This window comes from Photinus pyralis, unplaced genomic scaffold (genome assembly GCF_008802855.1).
Source record: "Photinus pyralis isolate 1611_PpyrPB1 unplaced genomic scaffold, Ppyr1.3 Ppyr1.4_LG9, whole genome shotgun sequence".
In the NCBI taxonomy this organism is placed as follows: domain Eukaryota; kingdom Metazoa; phylum Arthropoda; class Insecta; order Coleoptera; family Lampyridae; genus Photinus; species Photinus pyralis.
Genome location: NW_022170878.1, coordinates 11,907,145 through 11,921,409, shown reverse-complemented (window position 1 = coordinate 11,921,409; position 14,265 = coordinate 11,907,145). Strand labels below are relative to the sequence as shown.

General features: G+C 34.2%; 2 protein-coding genes across 2 annotated transcripts; both read left to right on the top strand.

The window, feature by feature from the left end:
- The first annotated feature begins 6,343 nt into the window (after positions 1–6,343).
- On the top strand, positions 6,344–7,234 carry LOC116181235. The gene is made up of 3 exons (XM_031501534.1): positions 6,344–6,528; positions 6,575–6,691; positions 6,741–7,234. The coding sequence occupies exons 2-3, from the start codon at positions 6,644–6,646 to the stop codon at positions 7,116–7,118; spliced, it is 426 nt and encodes a 141-aa protein (XP_031357394.1). The 5' UTR covers positions 6,344–6,528; positions 6,575–6,643; the 3' UTR covers positions 7,119–7,234.
- Positions 7,235–10,994: 3,760 nt separating this feature from the next.
- On the top strand, positions 10,995–11,621 carry LOC116180641. The gene is made up of 2 exons (XM_031500731.1): positions 10,995–11,154; positions 11,203–11,621. The coding sequence occupies exons 1-2, from the start codon at positions 11,107–11,109 to the stop codon at positions 11,596–11,598; spliced, it is 444 nt and encodes a 147-aa protein (XP_031356591.1). The 5' UTR covers positions 10,995–11,106; the 3' UTR covers positions 11,599–11,621.
- The last annotated feature ends 2,644 nt before the right edge of the window (positions 11,622–14,265 follow it).

Sequence of the window (14,265 nt, the reverse complement as noted above, 5' to 3'; positions counted from 1 at the left end):
ATACAATCCTTGATGGTTTTGGTTTTCCGGAGTTAGCATGGGGTGGATTCATGGAATAGGGGCAATCATGTTCGATCAATACCAATTATGGTTAAGTGTCTTCTCCCCTAGACTGTTTGATAAATCTTAAAACAATAATTGTGCCCATCTATAACTTATCTAGGGCCGAATCTTGACTATAGTTCAAGTTTGCGCACCATCTTATGGAATATTGAATGGAGTATTTTATAAAACATTAGTCCGCCCGTCCGTTTAGTGATTTTCCCTATGGTTTGCAGTTCTCGGAGTTACTTTTCAAAGCTGTCTAGATTGCTGATGTCAATTTTGACATATGACTTGCACGGACGTGGCAACAGCGCAAAGTCCAAAAACGCAATAAAAAGTTTTTGCTTTTTAAGGAATGTGGGAATATCAAAAAAGTAGAAAGAATAAAAGTGACGTGGAAATAGTCTCTTAGTAAGGAGGTATTTTTATATTTTTTAATTGAAATTAAATTAAATTAATATTTATATTTATATTTTTTCTAATTAAAAAATATGTAGTTATCAGTATGTTTGATAAGAAAAAAATGAGATAAATAGCGAAAACCGTTATCCAATCTTGAAAATGTATATTATATACTAGGCCATGGAATATCCCACATAGCATTCGATTTCTTATGTATATACATTTTAAATCCATAATGTACACGGAATATCCTGTCCATCATATGTATATATTATGTGTATTCATTATAGGATAGGCATATGTATTTTATGTTCAGTATGGATATTCTATAAATATACATTTTGGATGTGCTAAGTATATACATGGGATTATGTATTACCGACGTTACAAACGTTAGCGTCTCATTTTCTGTGAATTACGGCGATGAAGATAGTAAGGTGCTATTGCAAATACAGCTCATTTTTCTAAAATCAGGAGTGTTATTCTGCGAGTTATTAATGAATTTGTTTGTCTAATTTTGACAGTGAAAGTAATGATTTTTATTTCGTGTGTGCATGATCTAAAGTTGCAAATATGTGTTAGTGAGATGTAAAGACTGGATGGGAATTAATATAAGGACAAGAATGGCAGGTATGTTAGCAACCTATTTGTTATGAACTCGCGCTATTATAGTGTTGAACAAGAACACGATCAAAATGACTCAAGACTACAGTGTTAAATAAAACAATAATAATTTCTTAAGCACATTTTCCATTGTACACTAAGAGACTTAATAAACAAAAAGCTCCACTCCGTGAAAAGAATTTATTTATGAAGGTATAGACCAGAGCTGGGCAGAATACTTTCAAAAAGTATTTGAATACTAAATAGTAAATACTTTACACAAATCAAAGGTATTTGAATACTAAATACTTTTACGTCCAGCACAAGCGAATACTAGATACAGATACATTGAAAAGTATTCAAATACTTTAAAAAATAAGTATTCAAATACTTTAGAATGTATTCGAATACTTTCAAAAGTATTCTAATACTATCAAAGGTATTCGAATACTTTAAAAAGTATTCGAATACTTTGAAAAGTATTTCATTATCTTACTTTGAAAAGTATTCGAATACAGTAAAAAGTATTCAAATACTTGTCACTCAAATACATTAAAAATTTAAAATAGTATACTAGATAAAAGGCTTAATACTACTTAAAAATCAAGTTATACTTTGTATGGGGTTAGCTTTTTTTATATTTCTATTGTTATATACAAATTTAAGGGGAGTAAAAGTAATCATTTCAAACAGTTCCAAGGTTGGGCTACTAGTTCAAAAGTTACAGCCCTTTGAATTTTCTTTCGAAATTGGTTTCTAGTCTATAACTTTTGATTGAGAAGTCTGATCGAAAAAGTACGAATTGTTTCGGATTCTACGCACCAAAATTAATAAGAAAAAGTGTTTTCCCGAGAAATTTTGGTGTAGTCGATTTTTGGTAAAAAAGGAAGGTTATACACTGCCCTTTTTTGAGGCCCGAAAAAAGAAATTGTCTCAGATCGACCCGGAGAAAAAATTTTCTTATAGAATGTGGCCTGTAGAATCCATAATTTCAAACAGTTCCAAGATTGGGCTACTAGTTCAAAAGTTACAGCTCTTTGAATTTTCTTTCGAAATTGGTTTCTAGTCTATAACTTTTGATTGAGAAGTCTGATCAAAAAAGTACGAATTGTTTTGGATTCTACGCACCAAAATTAATAAGAAAAAGTGTTTTCCCGAGAAATTTTGGTGCAGTCGATTTTTGGTAAAAAAAGGAAGGTTATACACTGCGTTTTTTTGAGCCTCGAAGACAAAATTGTCCCATCTGGACCCGGAAAAAAATTTTTCTTATAAAATGTGGCCTGTAGAATCCATAATTTCAAACAGTTCCAAGATTGGGCTACTAGNCTTGCTGTCGAAATCGTCGCGTCGCGTATTTTGCCATTTCGGCCATACCTAGCGGTGACCTAACGCGCCTTTTGTTTCGCTAAGTCGGCCACAAATGGCTATCTTTTAGCGCTACCTAAAATCAAGAAATATTCGACATGAAAAATAAATTTTGTTTTTGTAGCACTTATCGACGGCTGCAGTTGGGAAAGTAACACCAGCCCCTCGCGAGAAAATTCGAGCTGGATCCGAAAAAAATTATTTTGCGTTCCCGGTCCCGGGCCGCAGAACTCATGCAGTTTTTAGGATAAAACATACGATACAACTGAATTCCCAACGATCCATCGAGATCTGTTTTTGGACTGTATAACTTTTTGACCCGCCAGTCACAGCACTTAGAAAATACCATTTTTTCACTCGTCAATAACAGGAAGTTCTGATGAAGTTTGCAAAACAAAACTTAACAGTAAATAAACAATTTTCAATTACATACGAGTATACCTAATAACACTTAATTTACAAATGTGTAATTAATGACACAATAAACCCGCACGGGCCAGTTTACTTGTCTATTTGCTTGTAGAGTTTTAGCATTGGAAATGCTTATGTTTTATATATGGTATTAATAATAATAATAATATTTATTGTGCTGTTGTGATGGTACACTTACACTTGTCATGGTAAAAAAATGTATATAACACGTAAAAAAAACAGTCAGACAAACGAAACTAACAAACATAAACTTCAACAAAGTTACACCCAATTATCACAAAACTCCTCAAATTCTTCAAAGGAGTAAAAAGAATACTGTAAAAGAGTTTGCTTTACTTTAGATTTAAAGGTATTCAACGGTAAATGCTTTATATCTGCGGGTAACCGGTTATACAATGACTGCGACTGGAATGTTATGCCATTCTGTGATTTGGCTAACCTACAAAACGACAATCGAAGATGATTTTTTAACCGGGTATTATAAGAATGCACTTCTGATTACGGCTTCGCCAAAGCAATATGTTTTTTAATGTAACACAATGCCTCCAGAATGTAGAGGCATGGAAACGTCAGGATTTTAAGTTCAGTAAATGATTTACGGCAATCATCCCTGAACTGCAAATTGGCTATGATTCGAACGGCCTTCCATTGGAGTCGAAATATATCTTTCCAAGGTGCAGTATGTCCCCAAGTCAATATTGCATATGATAAATTGCTTTGAATTAGTGCATAGTAAGCCGAACACATGACTTTAACCGAAGTATTATTCCTTAATCGCTTAAGTAAATATATAGATTTATTGATTTTCTTTGAAACCTCGTCACAGTGAAGATGGAAATTTAATTTTGAATCAAGAAAACATCCAAGAAAGGATGCACCTGAGAGTCCACAAATGGCGGTATTTGCTTTAAGTGTTACCGGCAGAATATTAGTTTTGCTTTCGTTCAGTTTTAATCTATTAGAGAGACACCATTCAGTCACATGTTTAATATTGTTCTGTACTTCACGAATATAGCAATATTTATATCTCGATCAACTGCAACCAGTGTAGCATCATCGGCGTAAAGAATGCAGTTAATTTTAGAAGATAATGCCAATGGAAGGTCATTAATATAGATTAAGAACAAGATAGGGCCTAGTATAGATCCTTGAGGGACGCCATGTTGCATGGGTAGCTTGTCAGATAAAGTAAGTATCTTGGGGTTATTAAGAAAATGCGATTCTTCGTATCTTGTTTTCTATAATACATCACAGGAAAAAAGAATGACGCGAAGGAGTCTTTTAGAGAAAGAAGTAGTCACTTTCGTCGGCACTCACCAAGTGTCAATTTCGATTTTTTTTCATTTTCCTGCAGAACTGGTTTGCCAGTGTATACACACGAGTTTGTTTTGTGTGCTATTTTGAATAAAATAACCACCGACATATTATACACGGTGTCCATTTTTCGAGTGGGGATCTCGCTTACCTGAAGAGATAGAGAGTTGGTTAAATGGGGCCAAAGTTGCGAATTTTCGTGCTGAATAATAATCTGAAAAGAAATTAAAAATATCTTTAGTAGTTTTGAAAATATCGCAAAAAAACATTATTCAGACACTTTTTAATTTTTCGGGAAGAGTGCTTTGGAAAAACAAAACGTTCTTTTATCGTGAACAAAAGTATGACAGTTTGATCCATCTGTCTGGTTAGAGCGTTGGCAGGGAACTAGTTGAGTTGAGATTTTCATCTGAATATAATTGAACCTTCGTTTTGCAAGAAAATTATAATTCAAATTAGAACAAAATACTTAAGAAGAAATAATATTTACGCAATAAATCTAGCACAAACGTAAATTACACTACTTGAAATAAGTTAACCTTTTGTTCACAACAAAAGAACGTTTTGCTTTTCCAAAGCACTCTTCGCAGAAAATTAAAATTGTGATTTTAGGAAAAATGTGTTACTGAACCACTATGTGTGATATATCGTTGTAAAGAGAAAAAAAGACGTAATCTCAAAATGTCAAAATCCAAAACGGCGCCCATAAGAAAAATTAAAGTTGCCACCTGTTTCTCCGTCATCTTAAAAACGGGATGCCATATTCGAAATCTCCATTAAAAAGTGTCTGAATAATGTGTTAATTAGAAATGTCTAGAACGATTAGTTTACTATGAAAAAATTAAAAACGAAAATCAGAAATGTTGTTTTTTTTGCGATATTTTCAAAACTATTGAAGATATTTTAAATTTCTTTTCAGATTATTATTCAACACGAAAATTCGCAACTTTGCCCTCATTTAACCAAATGTCTATCTCTTAAGATAAGCGAGATCCCCATAGAGACACTCGAAAAATGGACACCGTGTATATTTTTGAAATGAAGAGAAGATCTATTCAATTTTTCAAAAATATATAAAGGGGGAATGTTTCATTAAACATTTATCAAATTTGCATTTTTTACAAACTTTGCGATATTTATATTTGTTATTTTACTTCACATTTATGATAAACCCCACAACCTTTTTATGGAAAGTTTTTTCTCTCTTATTATAAACGCGCGACGCGTTGTCAATATACAAAATGACCCTGTATATCCAGCACATGGGCACATACTAGAAAGAAGAGGAAGAGGAAAAAGATTCAACAACAATAAAACAATAACCTCTTTGTAAAATAAGCTTAATTTACGTATAGTCAGGATATTACAATGCAAACATTTAAAGAATATCAAAGGATACCAAAATGGTCGTTTGGTATCCAACATCGGTCGGAATTAGAAAACGGATTTCCATGCACCATAAAATGTCAAAATATGCTAGCACATATGCACTCATAAGTTGCGAAGTATACGCTTAAATATGCACTAATTGGATTATAATTGGAACGAAAAACAGTAGAACATAATTGATGTATTTTTGGTATACCAAAAAATTTCCATAAAATGAACTTGTTAATGATTTCATAATCAATATGAATGTGTGCATGTCGCATTAACGTTAATAATTTATATGTCGCATTAATTATAGAAATTTTAGGCTGTTGATAGTACGTTATTGATCTAGATAAGGAAAAAATGTTCTCTGATTCCAGAATTTCAGAATTATTCCAAAACTGCGTCGGTGTTCTGAATAAAAAAAATACATGAAACTGCAGTCTCGGGCTTTCCGCCTGTTTCACTAGTGCGCCAATTTTTAAGTTTTGTGCATAAGTTTAAAGGCTTATTTCCATAGAAGGTCCCAATGTACCTACTCTTAGAATTAACATGATTTGTTTCAAAAAAACGTGTAATACAATTGCGAAAGCACAAACCGACTCCACAAATGATTCTGTGCTTTTCCAATTTAGCCAAAAAGGTAATTTTAATTAAAGACTGCCAAAAAACGAGATTCCGGTATCTGGTAAAAGCGAATTGATTTCACTAAATGTTATTTTCCTATCACTTGTTATTTGATCTAACGTGACCCTACATGATTTGGACGTTCAAACTCTTTTGACGTTATGATAAACTACTAATGAAATAAGACCACAGTTTGTTGTGCGGAAAACTATTTTAAAGATCTTTTGAACCATCAGCATATTTTGTTTTTTCACTAGAATAATGCAAAGGTAAAAAAAGTAACATTTTGAGAATTAACGCGAAGGGATTACTACTATTAGCTGGAATTATTTCTAACATTTACCTCCCTGTGTTTGAAGACTAAGTCAAGTAAGTAAAGAGAAATAAATCATTCACAGAAGCATTATTGTAATAGAGTGTCAAATGGCATCAAAGGGTTGGTAATAATCTACAACAAATTCGTACAAATAGGTCATAGATCAACATGCACGTTTCGCATTGGTATCTAACCGTTATCAGTGCCTTCTTTAAGGTAGGTTGCCAAAAATTGAAAACCAATTTTCAAAGTTTCCTAATTTTAGGTTTCAGCGGTGGAATTTCCTAAGCATTTTATGGAAGACAACATTAACAAATGCCTGAAAGAGTTAAACCATACCGAAAGTGACCTAAACAATGTTATGGACGATGCTTACTACATTCTTCACAATCCGATCGCTCGCTCCCACAAGAAGTGTATGTTTACGAGGTTGAACATGCTGAAAGATGGCAAATTCGTTAAGGAACCGTCGGTTGATTATCTTGCCGCGAAGGTTGTGCCGTTTTACAATCCCAACGCCAGAAATCATGCTGCGGAAGCCGCAAAGGTCTACGACTTGTGCGTATACGTTAAGGGTGCTGAAGACGGGGAGAGGGTTGTTAATTTTGCGAACTGTGTCATCGATGAGATTCGCAAGCTTTGACTAAATTCAGATTTAGTTGATTGTACTACCTACTGGCAAACTAGGACGTTTTAACCAATATATTTGCATTTGTACTTCAACCAAAAATAAAGTGGATTTGCCTTGATATAGGATGATTCATAAATTTCCTATAAGCAAGGATTTTTCTATGGAACCTTTGGATATTTCCACATTTTCTTGTAGTCTTTAAAACTCTTGTTTGTTCCCCGAAATGGTGTTGAGGGCAACAAGCACCCGAGAGATGAGAACCAACTTTAGTCCTGTGGTATATACGCTATCTTTTTACTCCGATAATCCATTACAACAATTTCAATATTAAAGCCCAAATTTAAAAGAAAAAAGTTTGATTGTAGAATCCAAATCTATATGTCGTTGAAAACTCTGCAGAAGTAGATAAATGTGGAATTTACTGCACTTTCAAAAAGATCTACTTAGAGAGAGAGAGAGAGAGAATCGATTGCTAGTTTCACTCTTCGGTTGAACAAGGAGCAACATACTGCTAGTACGGCAATTTTGAGGCCGCATGTTGATCTAACGGCTACTGAAAGCCAATGAATCGAGGGGGATGTGTAACGAGATCATCTCTAGAAAACCAGAGAGCTTCCCGTACGAGATTGCGCACGTACTTGAAGACACCTGTAACATCGCAGACGTCGGAACTTGATTTCAAATCCAGATCTGACCAATCGAATTAGTTATGTAAAGCCATCATCCCGGAAGAGCATCAACCAACAGCCATGCGATAGATCGATAAACCGATAGCCAAGAGCCGACCAACCCAAATAACATAAGTACGTACATTGCAAATACACGGTACGTACAGCGCTGGATTTCCCGACGTATGTACAGTTCACGTACACTTACGGTTCATATACGTACAGGGTGAGTCAACGATTGCGCGGAGTAACTTAATGTCTTGAAGATAAGATGTTTCGATAGAGTGCTTTTGTATTATGATATGGTTGAATATTCTCCAAATTTTAAAAATATTTGGAATTATACAAGGTGCGCTCACAAAGTTGGGCGCCAAAATGGTACATTTTTTTAAATAGAACCCCCTGTATTTGAATGCATTTTTAAATTTTACGTGTAATTGTACGTCTTTTTTTATTATATGGTTAATATCCGAAAAGCTAGTTTTAAAGATAATTCGATGTTTAAGAAAAATTGGGAATTTGCAAGCGTCCGTATATTGTCAAAATTATTACTTAAATTTCCAGGTTTTATATCTTTTATCCTGGGTTAAGTAAAAGTCAAATAAATACATCTACTATAAAACATTAAAAAAATAGCTTACAGGGTGTTTTTTTCTAGATCCAAAGCTACAAAACTTCATACTAAAATATCTCACTTTCTTTTAATGGAACACCCTGTGTATTTTTCTGTCATCTTTTAGCTTCTCCAAAAACCTTCAACTTTTGATAATAATATCTCTGCTAGTTTTAGAAACATCTTGGTTTTCCTGGTTTTTATATTCTGATCTTAAATAAGTTATATGTAATTTACATAATAGTAAGGTGAACATGCAAAAAATTTTTATCTATCTCGTCCAAAAGGCAAATCCTATCGATTAATTTATTTTTCAAACAATTTATTTTAAGTCCAAGAACTAGAGAATAAGTAAAAACATTTGATTACAAAGCAAATTTAATTTAACTCCCAATGTCATCCAGTCAGTGATATTTAGTTTAATTTTTTTCATATTCACCTCGTTATTATGTAAATTAGAACTTATTTCAGATTAAAATATAAAAAGTAGAAAAATCAAGATATTTATTTAGGTTTTTACTATCAAATTTATTCTCCAGTTTTTATAGACTTAAATGAATTATTAGAAAGATGAATTAATAAATATGATTTTAGATTTGAACGAGGCAGATAAAAATTGAATTTTTTTGCATGGCCACCTCACTATTATGTAAATTACATACAGTGTGTCCCAGGATGAACTGAACAAGAGGGAAAAATTTTTTAATTTTAACTTTACGCAAAAATGTCATTCTTTTTCTTAAGCTCTAAGGTGTCTTTTTTAACTTGATTTACTTATCAGGTTGCCATGGAAGATACAATGATAGTCTGATTTAATCAAGAACATGCAACTTAGAAAAATTTCCGCTGTAGATTTTGCGTTTTCTGTAATTTTCTCAGGTGCTAAAAGAAATATCTAGATTTTTATTTCAGAATAGGTGGTTTTGAGGCAAGCAAAAATTTTTATAAAGAATGACATTTTTGCGTAAAGTTAAAATTTTTTCCCTCTTGTTCAGTCCATCTGGGGACACACTGTATAACTTATTTAAGATTAGAATATAAAAACCAGGAAAACCAAGATATTTCGAAAACTATCAGAGATAGGTATAGGTCATTATTATAAAAAGTTTAGGGTTTTTGGAGGAGCTAAAAGATGACAGAAAAATACTTAGGGTGTTCCATTTAAAAAAAGTGAGATTTTTTAATATGAAGTTTTGTAACCTTGGATCTAGAAAAAAACACCCTGTAAGCTATTTTTTTAATGTTTTATAGTAGATGTATTTATTTGACTTTTACTTAACCCAGGATAAAAGATAAAACCTGGAATCAAAATTTAAGTAATAATTTTGACAATATACTGACGCTTGCAAATGCCCAATTTTTCTTACAAATCGAATTATCTTTAAAGCTTTTCGGATATTATCCATATAATAAAAAAGACGTACAATTACACGTAGAATTCAAAAATGCACTCAAATACAGGGGGTTCTATTAAAAAAATGTACCATTTGGGCGCCCTAGTTTTTGGGTGCACCCTGTATAATTAAATATTTTTAAAATGTGGAGAATATTCAACCATACTATAATACAAAAGCACTCTATCAAAAAATCTTATCTTCAAGGCATTAAGTTACTCCGCGCAATCGTTGCCTCACCCTGTACATTATTCTTCACTGGCATTAATTATAGATGTTTTTTAATATCAACAAATACTTAACTTGATGGCATGGATCAGAAGTTACAGTTGGAAACGGTAACACTAAATTATTGTAAAATTCAAATATTTAGAAGTACCTAAGATTCAAGATGCAGAAAAGTGTGCTGTCAGAATGATACAACAGGAACCTTTTTCTAATTTACAAGACAAAGTCCTACGACCTCTTAGAACAAAAATGAACCCTCATGGCATTTGAACGGTAAAAACATAAGTCGTAATAAGATAAACTTTACAATCCCTATCACTCTCCCATCGAATCAATCTCTGATACCTCATTGTCGTATTGAAAATTGTCATGTTGGTACCAAGGTAAACTTTCACTTCTGAGAGAAAGTTTTTAGATCATCAAAGGAGGGAAAACAATCAGAAATGCTATTTCCACATATACTGTGTGTACTTTATGTTTTTCCAGCAGACCCAGCGCACTTCGTATCGCCTTTGGGAAATATCGTTTTCTTGGATGGGACATACGCTCGGTTTCAGCGGCTGCGCCGCCTCACCTCGCACACTCTCCGAACTTTACACCGATTTATTTATATGAAAACCTTCGCGGGCATACATGCAATCATTAATTTTTATTTATTACGAATATTTATTTTTATTTATATAGATCTTGTGGTGGAACCCAACAAAAGATAGCATTAGTTGTGAATTTAAACACATCCATAGAACCTTCGTTTCCTACAGTAACTCCCAAGCCATTTCCAAAAAACTAGATTATATAGAATACTGATCCTATAAACTTTAACTCAAAAAGGCGTCAATATACCTCGAGCTTCAAAGTTTCCTGTCTCAAATAAAAAAAATGTTATTGTTAACTGAGGTTGTATAAACAAGTTTTTGTATTTTATTGAACTTTTCCCAAACCCTTATTGTTTTGTTGATAACAATTCCTGGTAGAATCATGGTGATAAGCGTACTTCTCCGTAACGAGACCAGTAGTAGGTTAAAGTTCAAACTTGCAACTGACTGGTCTCCAATTAGAGTATACTTTATTGGTTGGAAAGTATCAAGACGGGCAACATGTCAGCAGTTCTATGGCGTATAACACTCCTGTGCGTTTTGCTCCAGGTTAGTTACCAGTGATGTAAGTGAGCATTTCTTGATCTTTCCGTTTAGGCGACCCACGTCCTCTCGGAATATTTTGATAACGAACATGCGCAACGTTGCCGGGAGGAGAACAAGGTGGAAATTTCCGACCTCGAGGGAGTTTTCGACGAGAACGATATCGTCGTCCGAAGCGATTCCCGCTTGCACGCCCTAATGTTGTGCATGTATCAAAGGCAGAATCTTATTAAAGACGGCAAATATGTGAGGGATGCCGTTATAAAACATATTGCTGAAAGGCCGACACCGATAGATGTTGCCGAGAAGGTATTTGACAAGTGTAGAACCGAAGATGAGGAAGTGACCGGGGAGATCGCAATTAATTTACGCAACTGCCTTATAAAAGAAATTGGAGAATATTTTGCGAGCGTTAAAGGGTCAGAGAGTAATGATACTCGTAATCATTGATATAATTAAACAAATAAGTTGAAGATACTGTTTTAATTGGTATTCCTGCTATATTGTAAACATTGTGGCTAGATAGCACTGATAATAAACGTTTAACGCTCTTTTGTTTTTTTATATTTTGTTCCCAAGGGGAAAGTACAGCGCGACCAGACAGTTGTTCTTCGACATCAATTCCACATAATTTTGGAAAAAAATGCATTTCAGAAGGACTCGCTCGAAAGGACTGCCAGATTTATAACATTTGAAGCGGAAGGGCCGCCTCTGATTCACAGTTTTCTAAATAAGCTAACATTAACAACAATATCCCAAATAACACAATTACGTACATTGCAAATACAAAATACATAGTACGTACATGGTACGTTATTTTTACACTACTTTGTACAAGCTAGATACGTATTCCGCCGTAGGTACATTAGACATACTGTTATGTATGTATAATGTACTAATTACTCTTGCTCCCGTACATAGTACGTACGGCAAAGTACGTACCTAGTATGTCAGTGGTGCAAAAATAACGTACCATTGTACGTGCAATGTACGTATGTACATAAACCATAAGTGTACCTCCGTAAATCCATGGCTGTACGTACTATGTATTTGCAATGTACGTCCTTGTGTTATTTGAGAAGTAGCCGTGTGGATCAGTCAATTTTCGATTGAAGAACCGCGTGACTGTATAACTAATAAGTAATAACCGTGCGCGGATGGATATTCCTTTGCGTTTGCATTACGATTACAGTGAAGTTGACCAAAATTACAGACGTACCCTGTACGTACGTTGTATGTTATAGATTTGTACACAACTGTACGTATGTACATCAAGCGTACATATTTGTCCCCTCTTAACACACTAAACGCGCATTCAGTCAGTTACTCAAATTAAGGGTACATTCAACGAAACAACGGAACGAAGGAAGTTGACATTGCACGATCACATCTGATTTTTACAATAATGCATATGTTTGCCTTTGATGGAAGCGTCTCTAGTTAAAATACAAAAAAATATCTCCGTAAATAAGAAAGTTGTCATCGAATTTATGCGATATGTTTGTCTTTACTAGAAGCAACGGTATGGTTAAAAAAATTATCTTAATAAATAAAAAAGTTAGCATTGCGCAATCTGCACATGCGTTTATCGTGAAGATTTTTCTTGGCTCAGGTGCCAGAGCTAGAAGCTACCGAATTCAAAAAGAACAAACTAAACATATTGGAAAGTGTAGGAGGGTTAAGACCTCGTATGGACGAACGGACGAACGGTTCGATAATCTTATATAATATGAATATTATTCTTAAACAGGGATATTTATTAAGAAGTAGACATAGGGATTTTACGTGCATTGTTTTTCCCTGTGTCTACTTTTAAATGACAAAATCTCATCTAAAGGGCGCCTAATTTTATGCAACCAAAATAACTTCTTGAAACAAATAAACCTTAAGCTGTTACCGGCACTATGTCAATTGACAATATCAACCTTTTCATCAGTTGAATACATCGCACACGAACCATAATAAAAATACAGGAGCCAAAGCCACTATATTCAAATTATATGACAGCCAGATCTTTATTTGTCTGAAGAAGTTATTTTTGTGGCATAAAATTAGGCGCCCTTCAGAAGTCATTTAAAAGTGGACATAGAGAAAACCAATACACGTGAATCCCTATGTCTACTCTTTAATCAATAACACTGTATATTATTATAAGTAAGAAAACGATCGCCTATAGAGGAAAATATACAAGATATCAAAAAAAAGTTGCATGTTTTTAATAGAACGCCCTGTATTTTATTGGGTTTTTCAATTCTTTTCTCAATGTTTGAGCAAAGAAGAATCGTAATGTACCTAAGTTCAATTGTTTTTCGGTTATCGAGAAGAAAATATATAAGACACCAAAGAAAGTGTTCCACAAAAGTTTGAAGGTTCTTCAATAGGCAGTCATAATTTTATTTATACAGGATGGTTATAAGGTTACGGCGTGGCACACCAAAGTTGCATTTTCTAACAGAACACCCTGCATATTATTCGATATTTCAATTCTTTTCGGTACGCAACCCACAACACTACGTAAAGCTGTTAGATGCTTTTATGGTTGCTGTGAAAAAATCAAAAGGGGCGCAAATACGCTTCAAATTAAAGAGACAGACGAAAAATCGGTTTAGGAAAAAGACTATTTTGCACACCAAAAAATTATTCTATACATGAATTTCACAGATCCCACCTCCATCATTATCGTGAGTAACGGCACTTTCAATCCCTCTTCTAATAATAATGAAATTTTAAGGGGAAACTGGCGGTAGCTAAAGGGAAAAGTTTTAAAGCGACGCGAACTTTGGAAGGTCTATCAACGGGGACCTAATAACATTTTTCAAACTCCCATACACTTCATCGGAAGAGTAAAAACGGAAAAAATGACTGAAATTGGTGGCGTAAGGGTGAGACTCCGACCACATTTCGAATCCAAACCAACCCTTGCGTCTGGATTCAACTAAAGGTACAAATCGGTAAAGTAAAGCAAAATCGACAATCCGTAGCCGCATTCCACCCACGCTTCCGGTAGACTTGCAGTTGTTTAGTCGCCTCTTACGACACGCAGTGTCTGCTGCGGTAGGAGTATTCTACCCCGCCCCTACACGGGTTAAACGAATCACTACCGTCAAAATCACAACC

What these genes read in the sequence shown, in the direction of transcription:
- LOC116181235 (XM_031501534.1), top strand. Translation starts at nt 6,644, where the DNA reads ATGCACGTTTCGCATTGGTATCTAACCGTTATCAGTGCCTTCTTTAAG. An exon ending in TTATCAGTGCCTTCTTTAAG is followed by an intron (nt 6,692 to 6,740) that starts GTAGGTTGCCAA and finishes TCCTAATTTTAG; the next exon opens with GTTTCAGCGGTGGAATTTCC.
- LOC116180641 (XM_031500731.1), top strand. Translation starts at nt 11,107, where the DNA reads ATGTCAGCAGTTCTATGGCGTATAACACTCCTGTGCGTTTTGCTCCAG. An exon ending in TCCTGTGCGTTTTGCTCCAG is followed by an intron (nt 11,155 to 11,202) that starts GTTAGTTACCAG and finishes CTTTCCGTTTAG; the next exon opens with GCGACCCACGTCCTCTCGGA.